We start from the raw sequence: 21,171 nt of genomic DNA on the forward strand, positions 1-21,171 counted from the left end.
TTCTTTCTATGAGTGTTTGCCCAGAATATTTTATCACACTGAATCATCTCACTGTAGTCGTGGACACGCGCAGCTCATTCATTTTGCCAGGCTGCGGTAGGGACGGGTGTAATTTCTGCCATTAAGGACGATCGCTGAATGTTACACAAAGCTTAATTGGTCTCTGTTCCAGCCACCCATACAAATTGTAATGATGCAATAATAATAATAATAATAATAGAAAAGGAAAGAAAAAAAAACCCATAACCAAGCGGCTCGGCTTTGAAAATGAGAAGTCAAATGGCGTTTGAGAGGCAAATGGAAATCAGGGGTTGCTCCACATTTTTCATGAAAAATTCAATACTTTTCCAGATTTGGCTTTCCCAGATCCCCAGTAACTTTACGATCATTTTAAAATATAAATGCCCAAATATTCACTGGATTTATGACCGATACGTCTGCTGTAAGCAGACTCAAAGTATGGAAGAGAGATTGGAAGGAACCAAGAAAGTGCAGAAGGAACTGAGGACATCCAAATTTACAGAAAGACGCAGTGAAGGAAGAAATGGAGGGAAGACGCATGGAAAGAGAGAAGCAGAAACAAGAAAAAATGGAAGGTATGGAAAAAAGGATGATTCAACACAGGAAGGGCAGAAGGAAAAAGGTATGGATACAAGGAAGGAAGGAAAGAATGAATGAATGAATCAACTTCAGAAGTAAATAAAGAGCAGTAGACAAAAGAACAGAACGATCCAACGAAACGGGAAGTTAAAGACACAAAGAAGCCTGCAATCAAGAAGGAAGGAAGAACGCAAAGACGAAAGGAATGATAGACACAAGGGAGGTATAGAGGGAGGAGGGAACATAAAGGATAAGTAGGTAAGAACAGAGACAAATATGCATGAAAGTACTGACATATAAGGAAGGACAGAAGTGAGGACAACATTTTGCTAGCTAATAAAGTCTGGAAATACAAATATTTTTCCATTTCAGACCAACCCCCCCCCCCAAAAAAAAAAAAACAATAATGAAGCTCTGTATTATTCCAGACTGCATAGGAGCGATGGTAAACAGATACGGTTACGCACAAACACACATTAACAAAATAAAACGACCATTATGGAGAAAGTAATGAAAGCTGGGCACTCAAGCATGATCAGAGAGCGTGGAGGCGATTTTAGCTTTGCTTTCTGGCTGCACAGCTCCGTCAAGGTAACGGAGAGATAGAGCAGCAACATGTGGCTCCTCTGCTGTAAATTAGCCACGTGGCTCAGCCTGCACAGGTTCACCTTCAGAGGCATGCAGTGAATTACACCATAGCCAAGTCAAAACAATCGGGATGCAAATCCAACACCTTGAAGTGACTTTGGTCTCCCGGGACGCGGTAATCTACCCTCACTGGTTCAGAGGCTGATTTATTTATTTTTTTTCCTTGAGTGAATTATTGATTTCAGCTCAGCATTTTGTAAATGTTTACCTCACGGGCTCCAGGAAAGCCTATGAATCACAACAAAAACTACAGAGGAGAGATTATTGTTTTCTGTAAGCGAAGAAAGGGAACGTCTGCCAACCTGTGGCCGTCAGAAAAGGGAAAATAAATACAGAGCCTTAAAAAAAACATTTAATTCGTTTGTACTTTTACACATTTGGTAACTGTAAAAGGAAAGGAAAATGAAACAATTTTGTAAAAGGTAAAAAAAAAATTTATTCCAACTTTTTACAGCCAGAAGTCTTTAGACTGAAACTGTTATCCACTTCAGATTGAACAGATCGGTGAACATCAATTTTTAAGAGTTGACAAAGATTCTTAACTGCACTTTGACTAGGCCATTCAATCATATGGATATGCCTTGACCCTTCCAAACAAGGGTCAGTGGAACAAATTCAGGAATTATTTGTTACAAGAAGTAAATAATTACTGAAAAAATGCTTTTGAATTCAAAGTTTAATGTTTTGAAATGATGCTATCAGTGTCTTTAGTGCATGATATTTAATATATAAGGACATGAATACCACTCAACTCGTCTTGACCATCTGGCACTGTGAAAAAATGTAAAAAGTACATTTCTACAGTAAATTGCCAGCTGCTGTTGTTGCCAGAACTCCACCATAAAAACTGAGGTAAAACATTTCTTTCTTTCTTCCAGCGATAGATGTTGATTTTGTGGTTAAAAATGGTGCTGGAGTCGATGTTTTACTGTAAAAGAAAATACTTAAAACTTACAGAAAAAAATGCAAATTCCTAACATGAACATGAACCTATAAAGTTAATGTACAAATATAAAATGTACATTAATTTATTTGTGGAAACTTCATGTCGAATCAAACAGCTTTAAATAGTTTTATGAATTTTTCTTGCCACAATCTGCCATTAAATACGCAGATTTTATTTATCTTTTTGCAGTGTATATTCGGGATGTCGTGCAGTCCCCCCCCCCAATCCCTTTTCCCCTCTTGGGCCTCTCACCCTGCTGACGCTGAAGACGAAGCCGGGCTGGCCGGAGCAGACGCCCATGAAGCAGAAGCGCAGCTGCCAGTAGAACCAGTGCTCGCAGATGAAGGTGATGAGGGAGAGAGCCATGGCGGCGCCCAGCATGTAGAAGACCCCGGCCATGTTGTCCACGTCCAGCTGGCTGGACATCACCTCGTTCTTCTCGTGGTGGCAGATTCCCGTCAGCCACAGGGACTCCAGCTCCTCCATCTCACCTGGAGGAGGGGGGATGACATTGTAGAGAGGGAATATTAGGGGAAGGACAAAGGCAGAGAGAAGGTGAGGACTGCAACAGATGGTATGACGGGGGAAGGAAGCAGGGAGAGATGGATGAGGGGGGGAGAGGGAGAGGCATAAGGAGTTGATGGAGCACTACAACAGGCAGTAGAGGCGTACAGTGAAGGGCTGGGAAGTGGTGGAAAATGGACATAAAACATCGCTGAGAGGATGGATGTGACGTCGTAAAGAATTGGCGTGGGACAGCCTGAGACGTGGAAGTGATGACACAGCAGATGAAACGAGGGTTTAATAAACGGTTCGAGGGTTTGCGGGGGATGAGGGCAGCGGCCTTCACAGCACGACCGGCCAGCATAAACACACACAAACACACACACACTGGCGCACGTCGATGACATCAAACGCTTCGGTCCCAGCATATGTTCACAGGTGCGTCTGACGCCGCTCCGTCAGCTCACGGTCCCGTTTGTGGGTCACCTTCTGTTTCATCACAAGCTGCTCTCAATCAGAGCGGAGAGAGGCATGGCGGGAATCGCTTAATTAATCATACAGTCAGCGGCGGTGGCTGCACCGTCAGGAAAAAGCAGAGATACAGAAAACACAACTCCTGTGTGGGTCTGTGGACGGATTCAAAGACTCCTGGAGACAATTAGAGTTCACTTTTGTTTGAATTCTCTCTTTCTGAAAGTGTAATTTTGTTTAAAAATATGGCTTTTCCTGATAATCTCTTCACAGTACTACAGTGCATTTCCAGGTTGAGCTCTGTAAAAGATGATGGAAAAATTTAACAGTTTCTGTATCCAAACAAAAAAAAAAAAAAGCAGAAATCTTTTTTTTAGTGTTTCCTGCTTTTAAGTAGAGCTGGAAGTAAGTCGAGATGCAGGAAGTATAAAAAGGAAGCTGTGCATTCGATGCTTCACATCTTGTAAATAAAGAGTCTGGATCCGTGACGGGCGCAGAGGGAAACAGGAAGTTCGGTGATATGGTGTGAAAACCTCGCTCTCTTTTTCACTGATAAAACCTAAGAGATGTTTTGAACAGTAGGATAAAAGGTGATGTGCATTAAGTGAGGTATGCATATAAAGAATGCAACTGGGTAACTGGGTACAGTGGGCAGTGGCAGGAACAGAGGAAAAACTTTATAGTCTCTCAAGAGTGAGAGTTGGTAACCCTGATTCATTGGTGTAACAAGATTATGTAGCAAAGGATTTCATGATATTAAAAAACCAAACTAAAGTCTGCCTTGTGTATCCAAATAAGAAAGTAAGTAGTTCTCAACCTGCTCTGATAGTAAGAACAGTTCTCTAAATGCAATTTATTTGTGGGAATACTAAGACTAGCTAATAACGTTGAAGTCAGTATCTGATTTGTACCGTAATTTCCGCACTGCGAGTCGCTACGTTGAACACTGTGACGAGAGTAATGTACGAGTTTATACCAAAAATGGTGGAGCGATCAGGAGGACGGTTAAAGGACAAATTCACCACCAGATGTAGACTGCCATCAGTCTTTTTTTGTTAAATACTGAGACTGATCAAACTTGAACTGGATGAATCAATACACAGAGTATTTAAAGTTTCAGACTAAGCCTGCTGCAATAAATCAATTAATCGCGTGACAAATTAAAATGTGCTCAGTAATTTCCATTTGCGTGACTGTTCATTTTTCTTGTGTCTCTCCCTCTTTCTACCAGACTGGATGACAAAAGTCTTCAATCTGGTCCATTGGTCTCCACAAGCTCCTTTTTTAAAAGGCAATTCTGTTCACAGAGACTTCATAATTCATTTGATTCATTGTTCATTTGATTCATTAAATGTCTTCCAGTTCCAGTATTAAATGTTCGTTAGAAATTAAAGTTTATTGATCTTTGACAGGTGTACTTGCATTATTATATCCATTACTTTTGTATCACTTGAAAGTGGTCTCAAAACAACATTATCATTTATCGCAATACCATTTGGGATAATGTATCGTCCAGCAGAATTTGTTGTGTTGACTGGCCTATTTCAAGCTGATCAAACCTTTTTCCAATGAGAACATAAAGCATCTTCAACAATAATTTGGGCATTAGAACCACTTCAGATTTAGACAAGCATGATAAAAACACTAAATGAACTTCTGATGTTATGCAGCAAGTCTTGGTTGATCAGAAAAAGGTCAAGCCATGTGAAAACTTTCTATTTTATAGAAAAAAACTGGAATTAAACATGAGGTTTCTGTTTTTGTAGGACAGCTCTTGTGTATAAGTTTTGCTCCTGCCTGCGTCAAGCAACCCCACACACTCCCTCCACAGCAAACCACGGGGCTTTCCGCGTGAGCCGGATCCCTTTCTAGGCCACGAGGAGCCGAGTGGACGGCGAGGCGTGGCAAAGTGACATTGAAATCCTCAGAGGTTGTGAGATAGGGGCCACTCGGTTCCTGCAGTGGCACGGGATGGAGGGGGAGTGTTACAGCGAGCCGACCCATATTCACGTACAAACATACACAAGCGACTGTCAAAAGTTGTGATGAATGTAGCTCGATCAGAAACCGTCGGTACCGGTGATCGATAAGTAAGAATCGATAAATGGAGAACACTTATTAGACTCTTTGGACGTAGGCTGACGAAAATACAGAATCTCGACACTTTTTCACTCGTCTCACACATGTCGGCTCACTTTCAGAGGACTGACCCATATTCATGTGTGCGCGCCTTCACACATGCACTCTCTCACAGCACCCAGTGTCGAATTACACCAGGAGCTATGCTGGCACCCCTAACTGGGACACAATGAAGCGGGCCTCCGGACGGCCCTCGTTTCAGGAGGCTCACAATGCGCTGGAGAGCGTCCAGCACAGTTGGCTCCGAGACGCGAGAAAACCTCCAGACACATTAAATTTCTCTTACATTTTCTGTTCTGCGTTTAATTGCGTATCAAGAAGGGTCAGCCTGATTATACAGAGGGTGCAGCTGCCGAGTTTGGCATGGGCTGGCTTTCAGTACGACAAGGTCTGAAAGATGTTTCAAACCAACTTAAATGGGCAGTATAATGTAAAAGTCGACTTCTTTGACCTTTACATCATGTTGTAATGTTATTCCCTCATCAAAAACAGGCCAGGAGTGTCACTTTGGTTCTCTCATGCATGTTTGAGAACCTAGCCCCGCCTTCAAGACAGACCTACAGTTTCCATGCTTCCACTTCTCCCCATGACTCCCTCCACTCAGTTCCTTCAGACTAGCCAGTAGCAATTAGCAAACACCTGGTGGAGCTGAGCATCAGCTGAATTCATTATACGAGCTGCTTCTCAGTGCAATGCTGGTAAAAACGTTGAAGGGTTAATAGAGGCTGTGATGACAAAGAGCAGGAGTTTCTTAAAGACACAGAGGCCCAATTTCAAGGTGTTTAATTAAAAAGTCAAATTTCTTTTAAGTCATATTTGATTCATACAGCATTTTTATAACAACTGAAGTTACCATAGTTACTTGATTGTGCTGTAAAATGACACTATCTGCCTGGAAAACACATAATACGGCCCGTTTAAGAATGTCCGTCAGACCGTTCCTACTGTTTAAACTCTTTTTAATCAGATGTCAGAAAACATAGTTTTCTCCAGATGTTCAAACCGTGGAGTAGATGGATGCAGTGCTGCCCCTGCCCCCACCTGTAGCTGCGTAAAACCAGTTTTACGGCTAAAAGAAGATTCCCCAACACTTTTATTCTCTTTTTTAAAGTAGCAATTGGCAAACAACAAGAAGCCCCCGAGACTTTTAGGAACATGGCGGCTGAGGGAACCAACAGGGAGAAAGACACTCCCAGTCAGGATTGTTGAAGAAAATGGGGAGTCAGATCACAAGCAGAAGAAGAAAGAAAACAACAATGGTGTTTGATGTTTTTTAGAGAAACACAGCAAGGAAACAGCAGCTGTCTCCTATCTGGATAAGTTAACCTCTGAGGAACAAGAATACAAAACCTGTGTTCATATTCTCGAGATAAAATACTTCAAAATGTCTTCTTCTATTTCTAGGCAAACTACATTTAAATCAGTACATCAGTGTTTTAAAAACCTATGAAGTAGAAAATTCTGGTTTAAATAAACATTCGTGGGGACTTATTGAGAAGGGTTGTTTTTAAGCTAATAGGGAAATATACTGGGAGAACTGGTTCACCTGGCCAATCGACACACAAATTCTATTTCATGTAACGACGCATTATTATAAAAAGTTTGTTGCAATTTAATTGATGAAAAGCAGAAAAATGTCAAATATCCGGCCTAATAAGCACAAAAGAACAAAGATTGATGAGAATTTTATCAAACAAATGATTTAAACTTAAAGATACCATCATAACAGATAAAATATGTACAGTATTATTTTACTAGCACTTTGTGGTACAGACCTTCTGTATGAAAATGATTAGCTGTACTTGACCGCTTCAATCTGTACAAAGAGCGACTTTCAGACGACATTTAATCGCCACTTGTAGACACCCAATAATACTGAAGTTGGAGCTGGAATAAAGCAGCGTTTCAAAAGCAGAAACCCTGGAGAGTTTGGGTAAAGTCTTTTAAAAGCCAAGCGCCATCATAAAGCCGAGGATTCCTGCGGCGGAGCTAAATCACAGGTTGCATTAAAAGCTCGGCCTTATCTTTCCTTGTCTGAATCTACTTTACATTTAAGTCGCAAAGCCAATCAGAGACCTGTTCCTTAGAAAAGCCAGATTTCTTTTCTCACACATGCTAATCAGACGGATAAAAGCTTAAAACACGATAACTTATTGTCCTGGAAACATCGTCGTTGCACCCGTAATGCACTGCACTTTACAGAAATACAGCAGCGAATCCAGAAATGGAGACCAAAAATAAAAAGACCTAAAGTGTGTTGAAAAAACGCCGCCTGGCTTTGAGACTCTTCAGCTTTATGTATCCGTCCCCTACAGGGTTAAAGGGAAAGCAGCTCAAACCGTTTTCCTGTCTGAAGCACTGATTGATGCGAAGCACAGTGAACAAAAACCTTTAATCTTTGAAACCTCAGAGGACTTTGTGACATTCTCTGGCTTTTTTTTTTTCTTTAAAGAAAAGCAACAACAATGGAGAATTAAAATACGCATCTGTAGATGATTGTGTGTATATATATATATATACACATATATATATATAACTAATTATCTGAACACAGTTGTCCATCCTTAAATCTCTAGGCATGGGTAGCTGCCAGTAGACATGACAGGCTGACATTTGTTGATTAGCTGCTGAATGGAGCAACAGCGTGAATGCAGATACGTTAAAGGCACACGGACAAGAGCAGTCAGCTTGATTTAAGTCTAAAGAATCAGCATTTTTATTGACAGGGGAATTGAGCTATAAGTACAGAAAAACTAGAAGATATTTTTTCAGCTCTTTTCAGCCTTAAAAACAAGTTTCACTCATCAATCTGGATTCAGCTGAGTCGACTTTAGTCTCTTTGTCATTTTGTTGTATGTTGTCTGCTTGAAGAACCCAGTCAATCTACATATTGACTCGACAAATTATTATTTTACTGTCATTTGAAGACAAGAGTAATAGCAAAATAATGCTTCTACATCCCCTTTTTCCACATTTAAAATTGTAGGATACTTAGTTTTGTCATCAAATATATTTTTCTGGACATGTTGAAAAATCCCCCCCATGAGCGCCACAGCTCTGATTCAAAATGGGAGCTTGTTTGACACAATAGAAAACAGTATGACAGCAGCTTTACACTTCTTAACAAAACCTTTAATTTTTGACGACTGTAATATTTCTGAGTTTTCAGGTGTTTTGCTTGACAAACAGAAACAGAGCTATTTTTTGCCTCTGCTGGATGACATGTTGTCTTGGATCAGATATTTTCTCTGAATCTTTCACCTGAGATTGACGACTGTGAGGCTCCTGACTTCAGTCATGACGTCCTTTCAGCGCCGAGCTCTGTTTAGTTTTAGCTAAATGGATCAAAATCAATTTGATGAAATGTCAACTTTTTCTTGGAGGCAGCTTTTTCGATCACATTGCAAAGCTAAATGTAGAAGGATTCAATGTTGTTGCTTTAAAAGTTGATGCAGATTTTCCAGTATTTTTTGTCAACCTGAATATTGTCTGTATGTCTTCTGCGGTATACCTCCGCTATTTTCTGCTATGGACCTCCTTCAACTTCTTTTAAATCTGATTATTACAATTATTAGACGAGTAGAAGCTAGCTTACGCATGCAGCGGTTAGCATGGAGCAGAGAAACAGTAATGCATGGTTTTGGTTCTGATTTTTTGCATTTTTCTTTGCAACAAGACCATTAAAATGATCTTTTTAGTGACTTTAAACACCTTTTTCTGTTGATGTTAGCAGATTTATACCTACAATAGATTTGCGGCCAATTTGTCAATATGCTCTTCTTTCAATTTCTCAATTTCTTCCTCCATCAAGCTTTACTCCAGCGGTGTCTTCATGCGCCCAGCTACAAAGCAATTCCCCTAACGAGGACAGTGTAATCAACGTTAAAACAGATAATGTGTTGGCTTCATCCTTTCCCGCTCGCGTCAAGGTCGTTGAGAATTTGCGATCAGTTAAAATACGGTCGCATATCTGATGCGTTCGCGCGCTACTAAACCGCTAATCACATCAGTGCAGCCTTCCCGCGCGTTGGAGTTGCGGGGAGCGCTAAGCAGAGTGGCGTTTATGAATAAAAACGGCGCAGGAAGCGGCGGGCTGCGCTCACCGTCGCCAAAGAGCTGCAGGATGGCCAGGTCCACGTGTCTCTTCCACCCAGACTCCTTCTGGATGGCGATGCCGTATCCCGTGGTGGCGAAGATGTAGCCGCTGCCAATGGTCACCAGCTTGCAGCCCTCGTCCCTGCCAGCCATGTAGTTCAGGACGGCGGCGTCGTAAATGAAGGCATCCAGTTTGCTGAGGGAAAGAGGGGAAAGAGACGGAGAGAACGGCAGGGAGAGAGACAGACAGGTCGCAATTAATTAGCACTTAGAAGTCAGACGGCTACAGCTACAACACTCCAATTAACCTGCTAAATAGCACTAAGCCGCCGATAAGAGTAATAGACTTTCACTTGCTTTTGCCAGTGGCTGAGGCTGGCAAAAAGAAACGCGCGGTGGAAACCGGAGAGGGGGAGTGAAGGTATTATTAAGGTCAAATTACAGTCCTATTCATGTTTAGACGCTGTAACAAAGGAAATGATTTTTTTTTTGTCATTTCTACTGTTTGGCAATGAGCTTCTCGTTTCTTTTGCAAGAGCAAGTTGAGAGTTCAGAAAAAAAAACTGATATGTTAATTCAGGCGAGGTGTTGAAAAAGGACCTTTTTTTATAGGTATGTTTATTAATTTTTTCATTTAATAACAACAATATAGCAGAACAAAAGCTCAGCAGTGCAGTCCAAAGGAGACAGAAAGAAAAGATAGGGGGCATACATGCTTCCATCATTATATATATAGTCCACATCTAAGCATTTATAAATGCTCGAGCATGACCAAAGACGGTGTGTGAGGCTACCTTCATGTATTTATGAAAAGGATCTTGGTTTAAACTTAGACACCCGGTTTGGGGCAAAGTGAGCTCTATGCAGTAATTTAAGTTGCAACGCCCAGGAACGATTACAAATGGAAATTTTTCTGGCAGAGTTCCAAATACTGCTCCACATTTCATCAGTGATCTCGATATTCAGCTCTCCTCCCCAGGCCTGAGCCAGAGTGGATATGTGACGCTTATGACAGTATGTGTTACAAAACATTGAAATAAGTGACACTTCACGAGTTCCGAAAAACTGTTTTTCAATTACCGAAAACCCAGTGTTCCTGAGTAGAGTGGTTTCTTTTTTAACAAAGTCTCTTAGCTGGAAGAAACGGAAGAGGTTATTTTTCGCTATTCCAAAGGTTCCACAACTTGATTAAAAGACATGAGGATTAAACCCTGGATTCAATTCCTGTAACATCCAAGCAAAAATAAGCAGGTATAGGCACAACTGTAGCATCAGCTTTGATGATTAAAAGTCTTTAGCTTCAAATATCTTTGTCACACTATTACCTTGTGTTTCGATGGAGCGTAAAATCATTTAAATAGCGCTCCAGAATCAATGTATTTTGCGGCAATGGCCCAATAATCATACATAATCTCATAATATGCAGATGTTCAGCTGGTGAAGACTCACATCAGCATGTCAAATGCTTGAAGTTTCTCCAACAACATGGCAGTCCGACTTACTTCCTCTTCAACATAATTCCTCTAATAATCGTTTTACCACTCCAGAGGAGTCATAGACTTTGTGTAAGGCGTTGAACTTTCAACTTGATGTTTCACTAAACGATATATATATATATATACATATATTTTTTTTAGAAATATGGGTTTGGACGCAGCTAAACACGCCAAAATATGTGGGAAGTCAAGAAACAGCATGGCGACAACCTAAAGCTTTCACAAAGACAGTTCCCTCCAGGAAAATATTCAGCAACTTTCCCTCTAAAAAAAAAGTAAGATTTATCAAAAGTCTCTCAGCTTATGCAATTCAATCGAACTTCAAATTAATGTTGAACAACAACTTTTGGGAGAACCGGACTGATCTCTGCCGGGAACAGTGGTTTTTAATCTGGTTGTAAACATGTGTAAACCATGTCGAGGTCTTTACCCGGCCTTCAGACTCTGCAGAGCTTCGTTGACGTTCCTCTGATGGAACGCAGTCATGTAGGTGTGCATCTCTGGATAGTTGTTCCTGATGTTTCTCTCCGTGCTCCCGTTCGGGACCGTGCCAAACCGGAACGGAGGAGAGAAGTCATTGGGACTCTGAAACTAATTACAGGAAAAGAAATGGAAAAAATATTCACGACTTTTTTTTTTAAGGTGATACAACAGGACCGCTCTAGGTTAGAAACCCTCAGCCTTACCTTCTTGTCGGAGAGACCCGTGACTTGATCCACATATTCCTCTTGGATCATGAAAGCAGCCAGGTTGGCAGTGTACGAGGCCAGGAAAATGACAGCAAAGAAGGCCCACACTGACACCATGATTTTACTGGTGGTGCCTTTGGGGTTCTGGACCGGCACAGAGTTGTTGAAGACGAGACCCCAAAGCAGCCAGATGGCCTTACCGATGGTGAAAGATGGGCCATGAGGCTCTGAAAGAAACAGGCAAGGTGTGTTAAAAAATGAAACATTTCGATAACTTTCTGAGCCAGTGGCTTACAAAATAATTTACAGTTATTTTGGTTTTCATTTTGTTATGTTACAATTTAAAAATGAATGTTTTTTGGGGGGGAAGAGGGCAATTAAAATGATTGATCAACAAGGACACACAAGACTATGGGGCCTTTCATCTTTTTATCTGTTGTAACTCACATTATCCAGTAAAGTCTTTACTATGATTCACATAAATAAACTCCAGAACAAGCATTCGCCTTCAGAAAGTTTTAAAAAGTCTCCACCTGAATGATCGAAGATTAAATGTGATATTTGTGGAAGGAAATTGCAAGATTTTGATCACCTTCCAGCAGAATGACGACATTTAAATGGTAGAGAGCGACAGCAAAAGGTTCAAGTTCATGCCAATTCACGAGTTAGAATGGCCTAGTTAAAGTTCAGACCGTAATCTAAATGAAAATGTGTCGAAACCTGAAAACTGCAGTTGGGGTTACAGGTGGGCTTTTAAAGTATTGTTTGTCGGGCTAAATTTTTTTATCATGATAAGATTGTGATTTATACCTGACGCAATAAATCCAATTAATCATGTTTAAAATAACATGATTGTACATTGATAAATATCAATAAATTTAAAAATATGGTTAAATGCAGTAATTTTGAGTATTTTTAGTGATACAAAACACACTTCTTTATGTGACTGGTGTCCTAAAGAAGCGCATTACAAATAGGAATGTTTTAAAGAGCAATATTTGTGTCACAAGCAAACAACTTAAAAAACCCCAACAACAAATAAATAGTTTTTATTGTCACTTATCATTATCACAATATACGACCACAAAATATGGTGATAGAACTTTTAAGTCCACATCGTCGACCTCTGGTTCAGGTTCCTGTAGTTTGATTTTGTGAAGAACAACGGTCAAAATGTGGAAAACTGACTTGACTGGCATCTGGACTTTTTAGTATTTATTTGAAAACAAAAACAAAAACCGCGTGTTATTTCGCTTCCACTTCAGACTGTGTTTTGTCACATAAAATCCAATAAATCCATCAGACTTTGTGGCTGCACCATGACAAACAGGGAAAAGACGCTTTGTCATCGCTTCACTTCATTCATACAAGTAACTTAGACACAAATCACACCTCAATGAAATTGTTCAGTTTGTCTGTGAGCTGCTGTTATAATGCAATAAGCGATCGCGGCGTTTTTTTGTTTTTTTGTTCTTAATGTTTGTGTGGGAGTGTGTGAGCAGGAAAGAGTGCGTGTGCAAGTGTGTGTGGGTGTGTATTTTGTCGCAAAGTGTTTTTCTGTTTTGTTATGTTCTTGGACAAACTGACTTCATGCGGCGCCAAACGTTCCTCTGATAAGTCTGCCAGCCGGAGAGCTGCCTGAACGCAGCCAGCAAAGTCTTTACAACTCGCCGATGGACTCATTGATACATTATTGCGTCAGGTGCTTTGACAGCAAACTTCGATCTGCACTCTTCATGACACCAAACTCCCACGACGCAACAACAACAAAAAAAACAAACACAAGGAGTCCTACGAAAGAGAACAGAGCTGTGGGGAGAAGTTCATCTTCTCCAGCAGATGATGAAGGATGAGAGGGATAAAAAAAAAAAAAAGATAACCACTGTCTATATATAGACACATCAGAGATAGACTAGAGGGAGATTGATTTTCCTCTTTTTTTTTGTCTCTCATCTGTTCAGATGGTAAGATTTAAGACGAAACTAGCCTCATGGTGTCATGTTTTTTTTTTTTTTGGTAGCAAATATGGAAATTTATGTAAATGGCCAGTCCAGTGTGAGGGGAAGCAGCGGCAGAGTTCTGCTGAAACCTGTGTTTAGATCCAGCTCCATATGATGAAAAGAGAGCAGAGAGGTGAGGAGGAGGAGGACAAGGAGGAGGGGGAGGAGGGGTAGGAGGAGGAGGAGGAGGAAAAGGAGGAGGAGATAGGAATAAAGGCATTGGGTCAGTGAGAACGGCTGGTTTGCGTGCGGGGGCAGTGTGTTTCTGTGCCTGTCAGTCTTTGTGCGTGGCCAACACACACACACGCACACACGCGCACACACACACAGTTTGCGTTTGTGTTGTTGCAGAGAAGAGGAGCATCGTCTGCGAAGCAGCAAAGCATCTGTAGTATCGCTGGGAGAAAATGGCTAGTTAGAGCATTACTCATCTAAGCCTCTTTGTTTAATGGAGCAAGGTACTGACTGTCATTTTCTCTGCATTCACTCCAAATTTATGTTTCGTTTTTTTTTACTATTTTCCTCTCTCTCCTGTAAAAGTTGATTGACATCTTGAGTTAAATGTTAGCATGTTTGTTTTTTAGGAAACTTGCAAAAACCCAGAAATGACTGGGAAACCAAATAGCTAATCTCTGCAGAGGCCTAAAATCTGCATTCCCTTAGTTCACACTCTTTGATTCAGTTACAGCTGCAGGTCATTTGAGGTACGTCTCTGCCAGTCTTATACGTCTAGATAATACTTTTTCTTCTTCAAACTCAGTCTGAGTGAACAGTGAACGTCAATTTTAACGTCTTATCACAGATTTCTCAATTGGATTACGTCTAGACCAGAGGTCTGTATGCTCCACCATCCAAAGAGACTATTTTTACCTTCTCTCCTGCTAAATGCATTTTGCCTGGAGCCACAAAGTCTACACAGCCCTTTTGAATGAGGCAAGCTTATTAAGTTTTTAAAATAACAATTACTAGGGCTGAACAGTATTCTCAAAACTGATATGTGTTAATCAGTGGTGAAAGTAGTTTTAAATTCTTGGGGGTACTATGACAAAAAAATGTATATATAGATATATATATTGCTTCTTTGTGTGCTTTGGAGTGTCTGTACTGATTATTTTTTTGCAAAGCGATAAAAGCTGGGTAGCTCTTGAATTGCTACAAAATAAAGCTGTATGCCCTTCAGCCCACTGGCTGCAATGTTGACACCTTGAGATGCCATGAGACCTAAATTCTGAACATTATGGCATGGAGTGCATCCCAGTTTTCCATGTCTGGCATATAACCATTCATTTTAGCTTTTAAACTGGTTCTATTGATCCTGTGTCCAGACAGAGGGATAATCAGTAGCCCAGCATCATGACCTGTTTGTTCTGAAGATCCTGCAGCTTCCACTTCTCTTCCTAACATGGCGCCTCCTCACCCTGACTCTCATAATGATAGGAGGAACCACAGAGCTCTGTTAGGGTAAAAGCACATCTTCTGAAGTTGGGATGTTTGTCGTCCAACAGGTTCCAGAGGAATCGCCTCAAACCAGATCTCGAACTGGATTTTATTTCACTGTCATTTGTGAATGTTAGAGCCTCATTTTCAACAGTGGAGCTATAAAGGTTGAAAAAGGTTATAATTTTTGGAGAAAGTCTTATCAACATCAATGTTTCCACTAAATAGGAGGCAAAAAAAAAGGTTTGATAAAGGAAAAGCCTCTCAAGACTCTGAGCCCGACAGCACAAAACTATTTTTTTATATTAGATAATTAATTTAATTTCACATAATTATCACGGTAGAAGCCATTTGTTTGTTAAATACTTAATGAAACATATCTATCATGTTTGATGTTTGTTGTAAATGACGTATACTCACAAAGAACGAGGTAATTGGTCAAAGTTTGCCGTTTATTGAACATTCAGAAACTACAGCGGCTGTAAAGCGCCACAGCAAAGGTAAAACAACCTGACCAGGTGATCAACTCTAAACCACTCACACCTTTTTATTCTCCTCTCTCTTTGTCATTTAAGTACACCCGTTGCCATGGTAACCTCTTGCGCTCTCCAAGCCGACCAGAGATTACTTAAAAGCATAACATTCAGTCCGTTACGATATTAGGTTTGCAGGCTTGATATTTATTTGATTATTAATAAGCCTCACCGAACACATTGGTGGTTGATTAGTTAATTTTAAACTCCTGCTCTGCTAGTTATTTTGGTAATGTAACCGAAACGCACAGAATTGCGCAACACCTTGTTGAAACAATAATTACTGAGATTATTATTGTCGTTGGGTCATTAATTTGAACACATTTTGTTGATTTTTTTTTCTTTTTTCTTTTTTGTTCTTTCATAAAGTTACGAACGTTTTAAGCGAGCCAGAGGAGGACCTGCTGGTCTCAGCGTCCTGGCGGCGTTCAGTTTGTCACCTAATGCCGAGATCGGCTCAAAACCTTCCATGATCGACATGTTGCACTGCTGCTCTAATAAAACATTAAGAGTTCAGAAACAATATGAAATGGGAAAAAAGTTATTAACTGATTAAGTCGTGTATTAGATTGTTCTTGAAAAACTAATCAGTCACGGCTGATTAGTGGATGCACTCGTGGCTGCACAGTGAACCCATTCATTTTTTACAGCCAACAGCTGCTCCACTCTCTTGCAGGTATTATCCTGCTAAATCTTTTAGGGGTAAGCGGTACCCTGTCGTACCCCCTTACTTTCACCCCTGGTGTTAATTCAGGAGAATATTATGAAAACGATGTGATGGAAGTAACAGTCTTAATGTCTTTCTAGTAATCAGGGGTGAAGGGGAATTTATCTAAAATAAATAGCAAGGAAGAGGGAAATGAGGGAAGTAGGTCAGTTATGCTAGCTTGACTTTGACAACTGTAACATGCAGATGTTCTGCAGAATTCGGCGTGTTTTGTTTTAGTATAAAAAAATAAATAAAAAAACTGGCCTTCACACCAACTCTAAGAGGTCATCAGTAGAGCAGGTGTTTCAATTAGCCAATCAACCACTGGTGTGGTAGCTATTAGCTATTAGCAGCGGTAGCTAATGTACCACAGCGATCACTTCTTAATAATCGCAACATAAACATCAATGTTCTGTTCGTTGTGTGGGAAATGTTTGCGTTTTTTGGTGTTGGATCTTGATGCATTAGTGGCGTTGTCAGTTGCTATGGTAGCGAGTCTGTCCGTAGCGTAGCAGACACAGAGAGCGAGAATGTGAGTGATTGTTGTTCTGTTATTTTCCCCTTTGCTGTGGGGAACTGCACTACATGAATGACACCTACATGTCCAGGTTTAATTTAGTTAACGGACTTGTTCTACTGCAACAGCGCAGCTACGGATGGGAGGTAAAAGAATCGTCTTTTTGCCCTCCAGCGCTGTGTGTGTGTGTGTGTGTGCAAAATGTCCGGATGTAAACAAAAACATACAACATGTCTGTAGAAATCATTTGGCCATGTGTAATTCCATTTAGTTTGCATTATTCAATGTTATTTGAAATATCGATATACATTTTTTTTTCTCCAGTTAGGTTAGTACTCTTGGGGACCCCCTGGTGGTGTGGAGGTCCTAAGCAGCCACTTAACTTACATATATGCCTTGGGCCGGCTATGGTTTTGTGTGCGTGTGCGTGTGGTGAGTTGGGAACTCTCACCTCTGCCATCAGCCAGACAGCGGTTGTAGCCCACAGGGCTGATGTACTCGAACACGAACACAGCCACTGCTGACACCAGCAGCAGCATTACGAACATCATCACCCACACATCTGCACTAAAGGGCTCTGAAAGGGTGCAGAGACGAGGAAGACGAACGAGGAAGACGAGGGATTGATAAAAGAAGGAAGCATGGTTGGAAAGAGATGCAGCATAAAGAATATTTCAGAAAGGAGGCGGGAGGTGGTGAAGAAAGGAGGAACACGAGGAGGGAGGAAGAGTTTCCCTTGAGCAAGGGCAGCAGAGAGAAAGAGAAAATGAAGAGAGAGAGATATGCAAATGCAGGATGTCATATTGAAAAGAGGAAGGGAGCGTGAGAGAAATTGAGTAGGAGTGGGAAACATAAGAGGGCAAACAGAAAGAGAGAGAAAGTGAAAAAATAAGCAGTTAGCTGAATTATCATGCAGCTTAGAACACCTTGTCAGGGAAAGTTTACTGAAACTTATTTTAATGCATTTCCACCTGTTAAATCACTTTTAATTCCTTCAATTCATGAAGGAGAAGTAAACAAAAACACTTAGATGTAACTTAAACAGCTGCTAAACTCACTCAAGAAGACAACATCTAATTAAAAGAGCCTTTTGTTCTGAATGAACCAAAGAGCGGTCCGAAGACTTTCACAGAAATAACGGAACCAAACGAGCCAGATGGGCCACTCAGAACCAAACATGGAGGAGCCGCATTCAGCTTCTACCCACTACAAATCTGGAACTAACTTCCAGAAAACTGCAAAGCAGCTGAAACACCGAGTTCCTTTAAATCCGGCCTAAAGGCCCACCTGTGTAGAGCGGCACTTGAACCATAATAAATGAAAAATTGACCAGCATATTGGATGAGTATTGATGATTTTGATGATGGGATTTGACAAAATGTCATTTTTGTTTCTGGTTTCAGACATTGGTGACTGTATCATGTTTTTATGACTTTTTATTTAGAAATCTTTTGATGTAAAGCACTTTGTACTGCCTTGTTGCTGAAATGTACCATACAAATAAACTCCATTGATTGATTGATTGATTGATTGACAGTAGCTGTGACCTAGTTCATGCCTGAGCTGTAGGTATGTTACAACGTAAAATCAAATTGCAACATCAATGTGTGAAACATAATCATGGCAATCATATCCATCCATCCATCCATCCATCCATCCATTTTCTTCCGCTTATCCGGGGTAGGGTCGCGGGGGCAGCAGCTTCAGAAGGGAGGCCCAGACTTCCCTCTCCCCAGCCACTTCTTCCAGCTCCTCCGGGGGAATCCCAAGGCGTTCCCAGGCCAGCCGAGAGACGTAATCCCTCCAGCGTGTCCTGGGTCTTCCCCGAGGCCTCCTCCCGGTGGGACGTGCCCGGAACACCTCACCAGGGAGGCGTCCAGGAGGCATCCTTACCAGATGCCCGAGCCACCTCAACTGGCTCCTCTCGACATGGAGGAGCAGCGGCTCTACTCTGAGTCCCTCCCGGATGACCGAGCTTCTCACCCCATCTCCTAGGGAGAGCCCAGCCACCCTGCGGAGGAAACCCATTTCGGCCACTTGTATCCGTGATCTCGTTCTTTCAGTCATGACCCAAAGCTCATGACCATAGATGAGGGTGGGAACGTAGATCGACCGGTAAATCGAGAGCTTCGCTTTTTGGCTCAGCTCTCTCTTCACCACGACGGACCGGTACAGCGCCCGCTTCACAGTAGACGCTGCCCCAATCCGCCTGTTGATCTCCCGTTCCCTTCTTCCCTCATTCGTGAACAAGATCCCCAGATACTTAAACTCCTCCACTTGAGGCAGGACGACCCCCCTGACCCGGAGAAGGCACTCTACCCTTTTCCGGCTCAAGACCATGGCCTCGGATTTGGAGGCACTGAGCCTCATCCCGGCCACTTCACACTCGGCTGCGAACCGCTCCAGTGAGAGCTGCAGATCACGTTCCGATGAAGCCAACAGGACCACATCATCCGCAAAAAGCAGAGATGTGATCCTAAGGCCACCAAAACGGATCCCCTCAACACCTCGGCTGCGCCTAGAAATTCTGTCCATAAAAGTAATGAACAGAATCGGTGACAAAGGGCAGCCTTGGCGGAGTCCAACTCTCACCGGAAACGAGCCCGACTTACTGCCGGCAATGCGGACCAGACTCTGACACCGATCATATCCTTGAATGTAATACTTGGTTTGTTATTATATTTATATACATTCATGTCAGTAATATATTTGGCCAGTTATATTGACTCTCACGGAGACATTGTGATGATGCAAAAGAATAAAAAGAATGAGAAAAACTTTCAACACAAATTGTCAATTTAGTATTTAATAACATAATGATTTAAACTTCTCCTATAATGGTGTGACAAGAGCAGATAAGCTTAATCATTTCCTTATCTTTAAGAGACTTTTCCAAATTTCCAACAACCCGCAGAACATGGCTGAATTATGGCAAATTTGGTAAGTTCATCGACTGTAAAGAGGGTAATATGGATATAAACTATCAAACGTAACTATTAACTATTAGATAATGTAGAGAAGCAATGATGTGCTGTGTATTCATCAGCTACCACACCTCACTGAGTGACTGAATACATTTTATTATTATTATTTCCAGGAAGCCAGGTAAGATAGTCAAATGACTCATCTAACTTAAACAATGCATCTAAAATTGCTGACCAACAGTACAAAGTACTGCCAGTTGCATTCTGGGATAAAGACCGTTGCTTTTCCATTTACTTCTGCACATCGGTAACAACCTTTCCATATCCTGCATCTATTTTGAGCATCGGTTGCACATCCTGGTTGTCGATGGCCAGTGTGTTGCGTGTTTCTGATGTGTCCATCAACCAATCGAGCCTTTGCAAATGATACAATTACTTCCTCAGCATGTCATCAAGCTCTGCATACGCCTGGTAATGAACTACTTATTTGATTCAGGTGGGTTGAGCCAGGAAAACATGAAACATTCAGGAAATCGGGCCTCGAGGATCAACACCAGAGACTTCTGCTCTAGATTTATGCGATAACTGGAGGGGTTTTATTCGTCTTTTAAAGATGGCGGCTGATCATTGCTACTCACCTAGAAATGCGGAGGGTGAAACGGTGCCGTTACTGCGGGAAACCATGACGCTAATTCCGGTTTCGATGAAGGGAACAGAAAAATCGATGACCTCTGACCTCTCCTCGTTGATGGTTAGGGATCCAACGGCCATGTGGGCATTTTTTAACACAACCTGGGCAAGAGAAAGAAAACGGCATCCATTGCTTAAGCAAACAGTGGAAATGAATCCACTACCAGAGCAGTATTAAGTCAAGAAAGCGCAGTAAATAAAAGAAAAATTAATTCAGCAGGGAATCTTAAGAGTCCCTGACCGGAAGTGATCTTAACGTGTTAGACTGGCCTAGTCAAAGTCTCAACTGGAGTCTGATCAAGAATCTGTTGAAGAAAAATTAGGGAGACCTTCTAACCTCAAAGAGGTTAGAAGCTTGTTGCCAGAGATACATTGTCAAAATACCAATGGACTGCTGTAATAACAGTAAGATTTTTCAACTGATTATTGACAAATGGTATAAGTAATTTTTTGTTATGCCATGAAAACACAAAATGTAATAAAAACTGATTTTTTTAGAGCTCTATTGTAATTAGTCCTACAGTGTTTACAGAGTCTTTAAAACATGATTTGTGAAACCTTAATTGTATTTGTAGTAACACAAAGTGGGGATTTTTATTTTTTCAAACAGTGGTGCTAAAAGTCATGAATTCAGTGTTGTGTGTTGTGTCGTCTGGTTAGCTGATTGTATAGTTTCACCACTATTAATTGATTGTCCAAGAAAGGCAAACGCAATGCTGGAGATTTTATTGTTTGAACGTTTGTGCACTCAAAAGCCAGTCGGCTAATGTCGT

General features: G+C 41.2%; 1 protein-coding gene across 6 annotated transcripts in view; it reads right to left on the reverse strand.

Annotated features, from left to right (window-relative positions):
• grin2ba (glutamate receptor, ionotropic, N-methyl D-aspartate 2B, genome duplicate a) overlaps positions 1-21,171 on the reverse strand; it is a 178,459-nt gene that overhangs the window by 10,592 nt on the left and 146,696 nt on the right. For all 6 annotated transcript variants that reach the window (XM_008415507.3, XM_017306255.2, XM_081609718.1 and 3 more), the window contains 6 exons: positions 20,347-20,500; positions 17,236-17,361; positions 11,586-11,815; positions 11,330-11,490; positions 9,412-9,599; positions 2,447-2,685 (listed from right to left, as the gene is read on the reverse strand). In XM_008415507.3, coding sequence (XP_008413729.2) covers positions 2,447-2,685; positions 9,412-9,599; positions 11,330-11,490; positions 11,586-11,815; positions 17,236-17,361; positions 20,347-20,500 — 1,098 coding nt within the window. The remainder of the gene's footprint in view (positions 1-2,446; positions 2,686-9,411; positions 9,600-11,329; positions 11,491-11,585; positions 11,816-17,235; positions 17,362-20,346; positions 20,501-21,171) is intronic.

The sequence above is a fragment of the Poecilia reticulata genome, chromosome 8 (assembly GCF_904066995.2).
Source record: "Poecilia reticulata chromosome 8, P_reticulata-male-v2, whole genome shotgun sequence".
Taxonomy (NCBI): domain Eukaryota; kingdom Metazoa; phylum Chordata; class Actinopteri; order Cyprinodontiformes; family Poeciliidae; genus Poecilia; species Poecilia reticulata.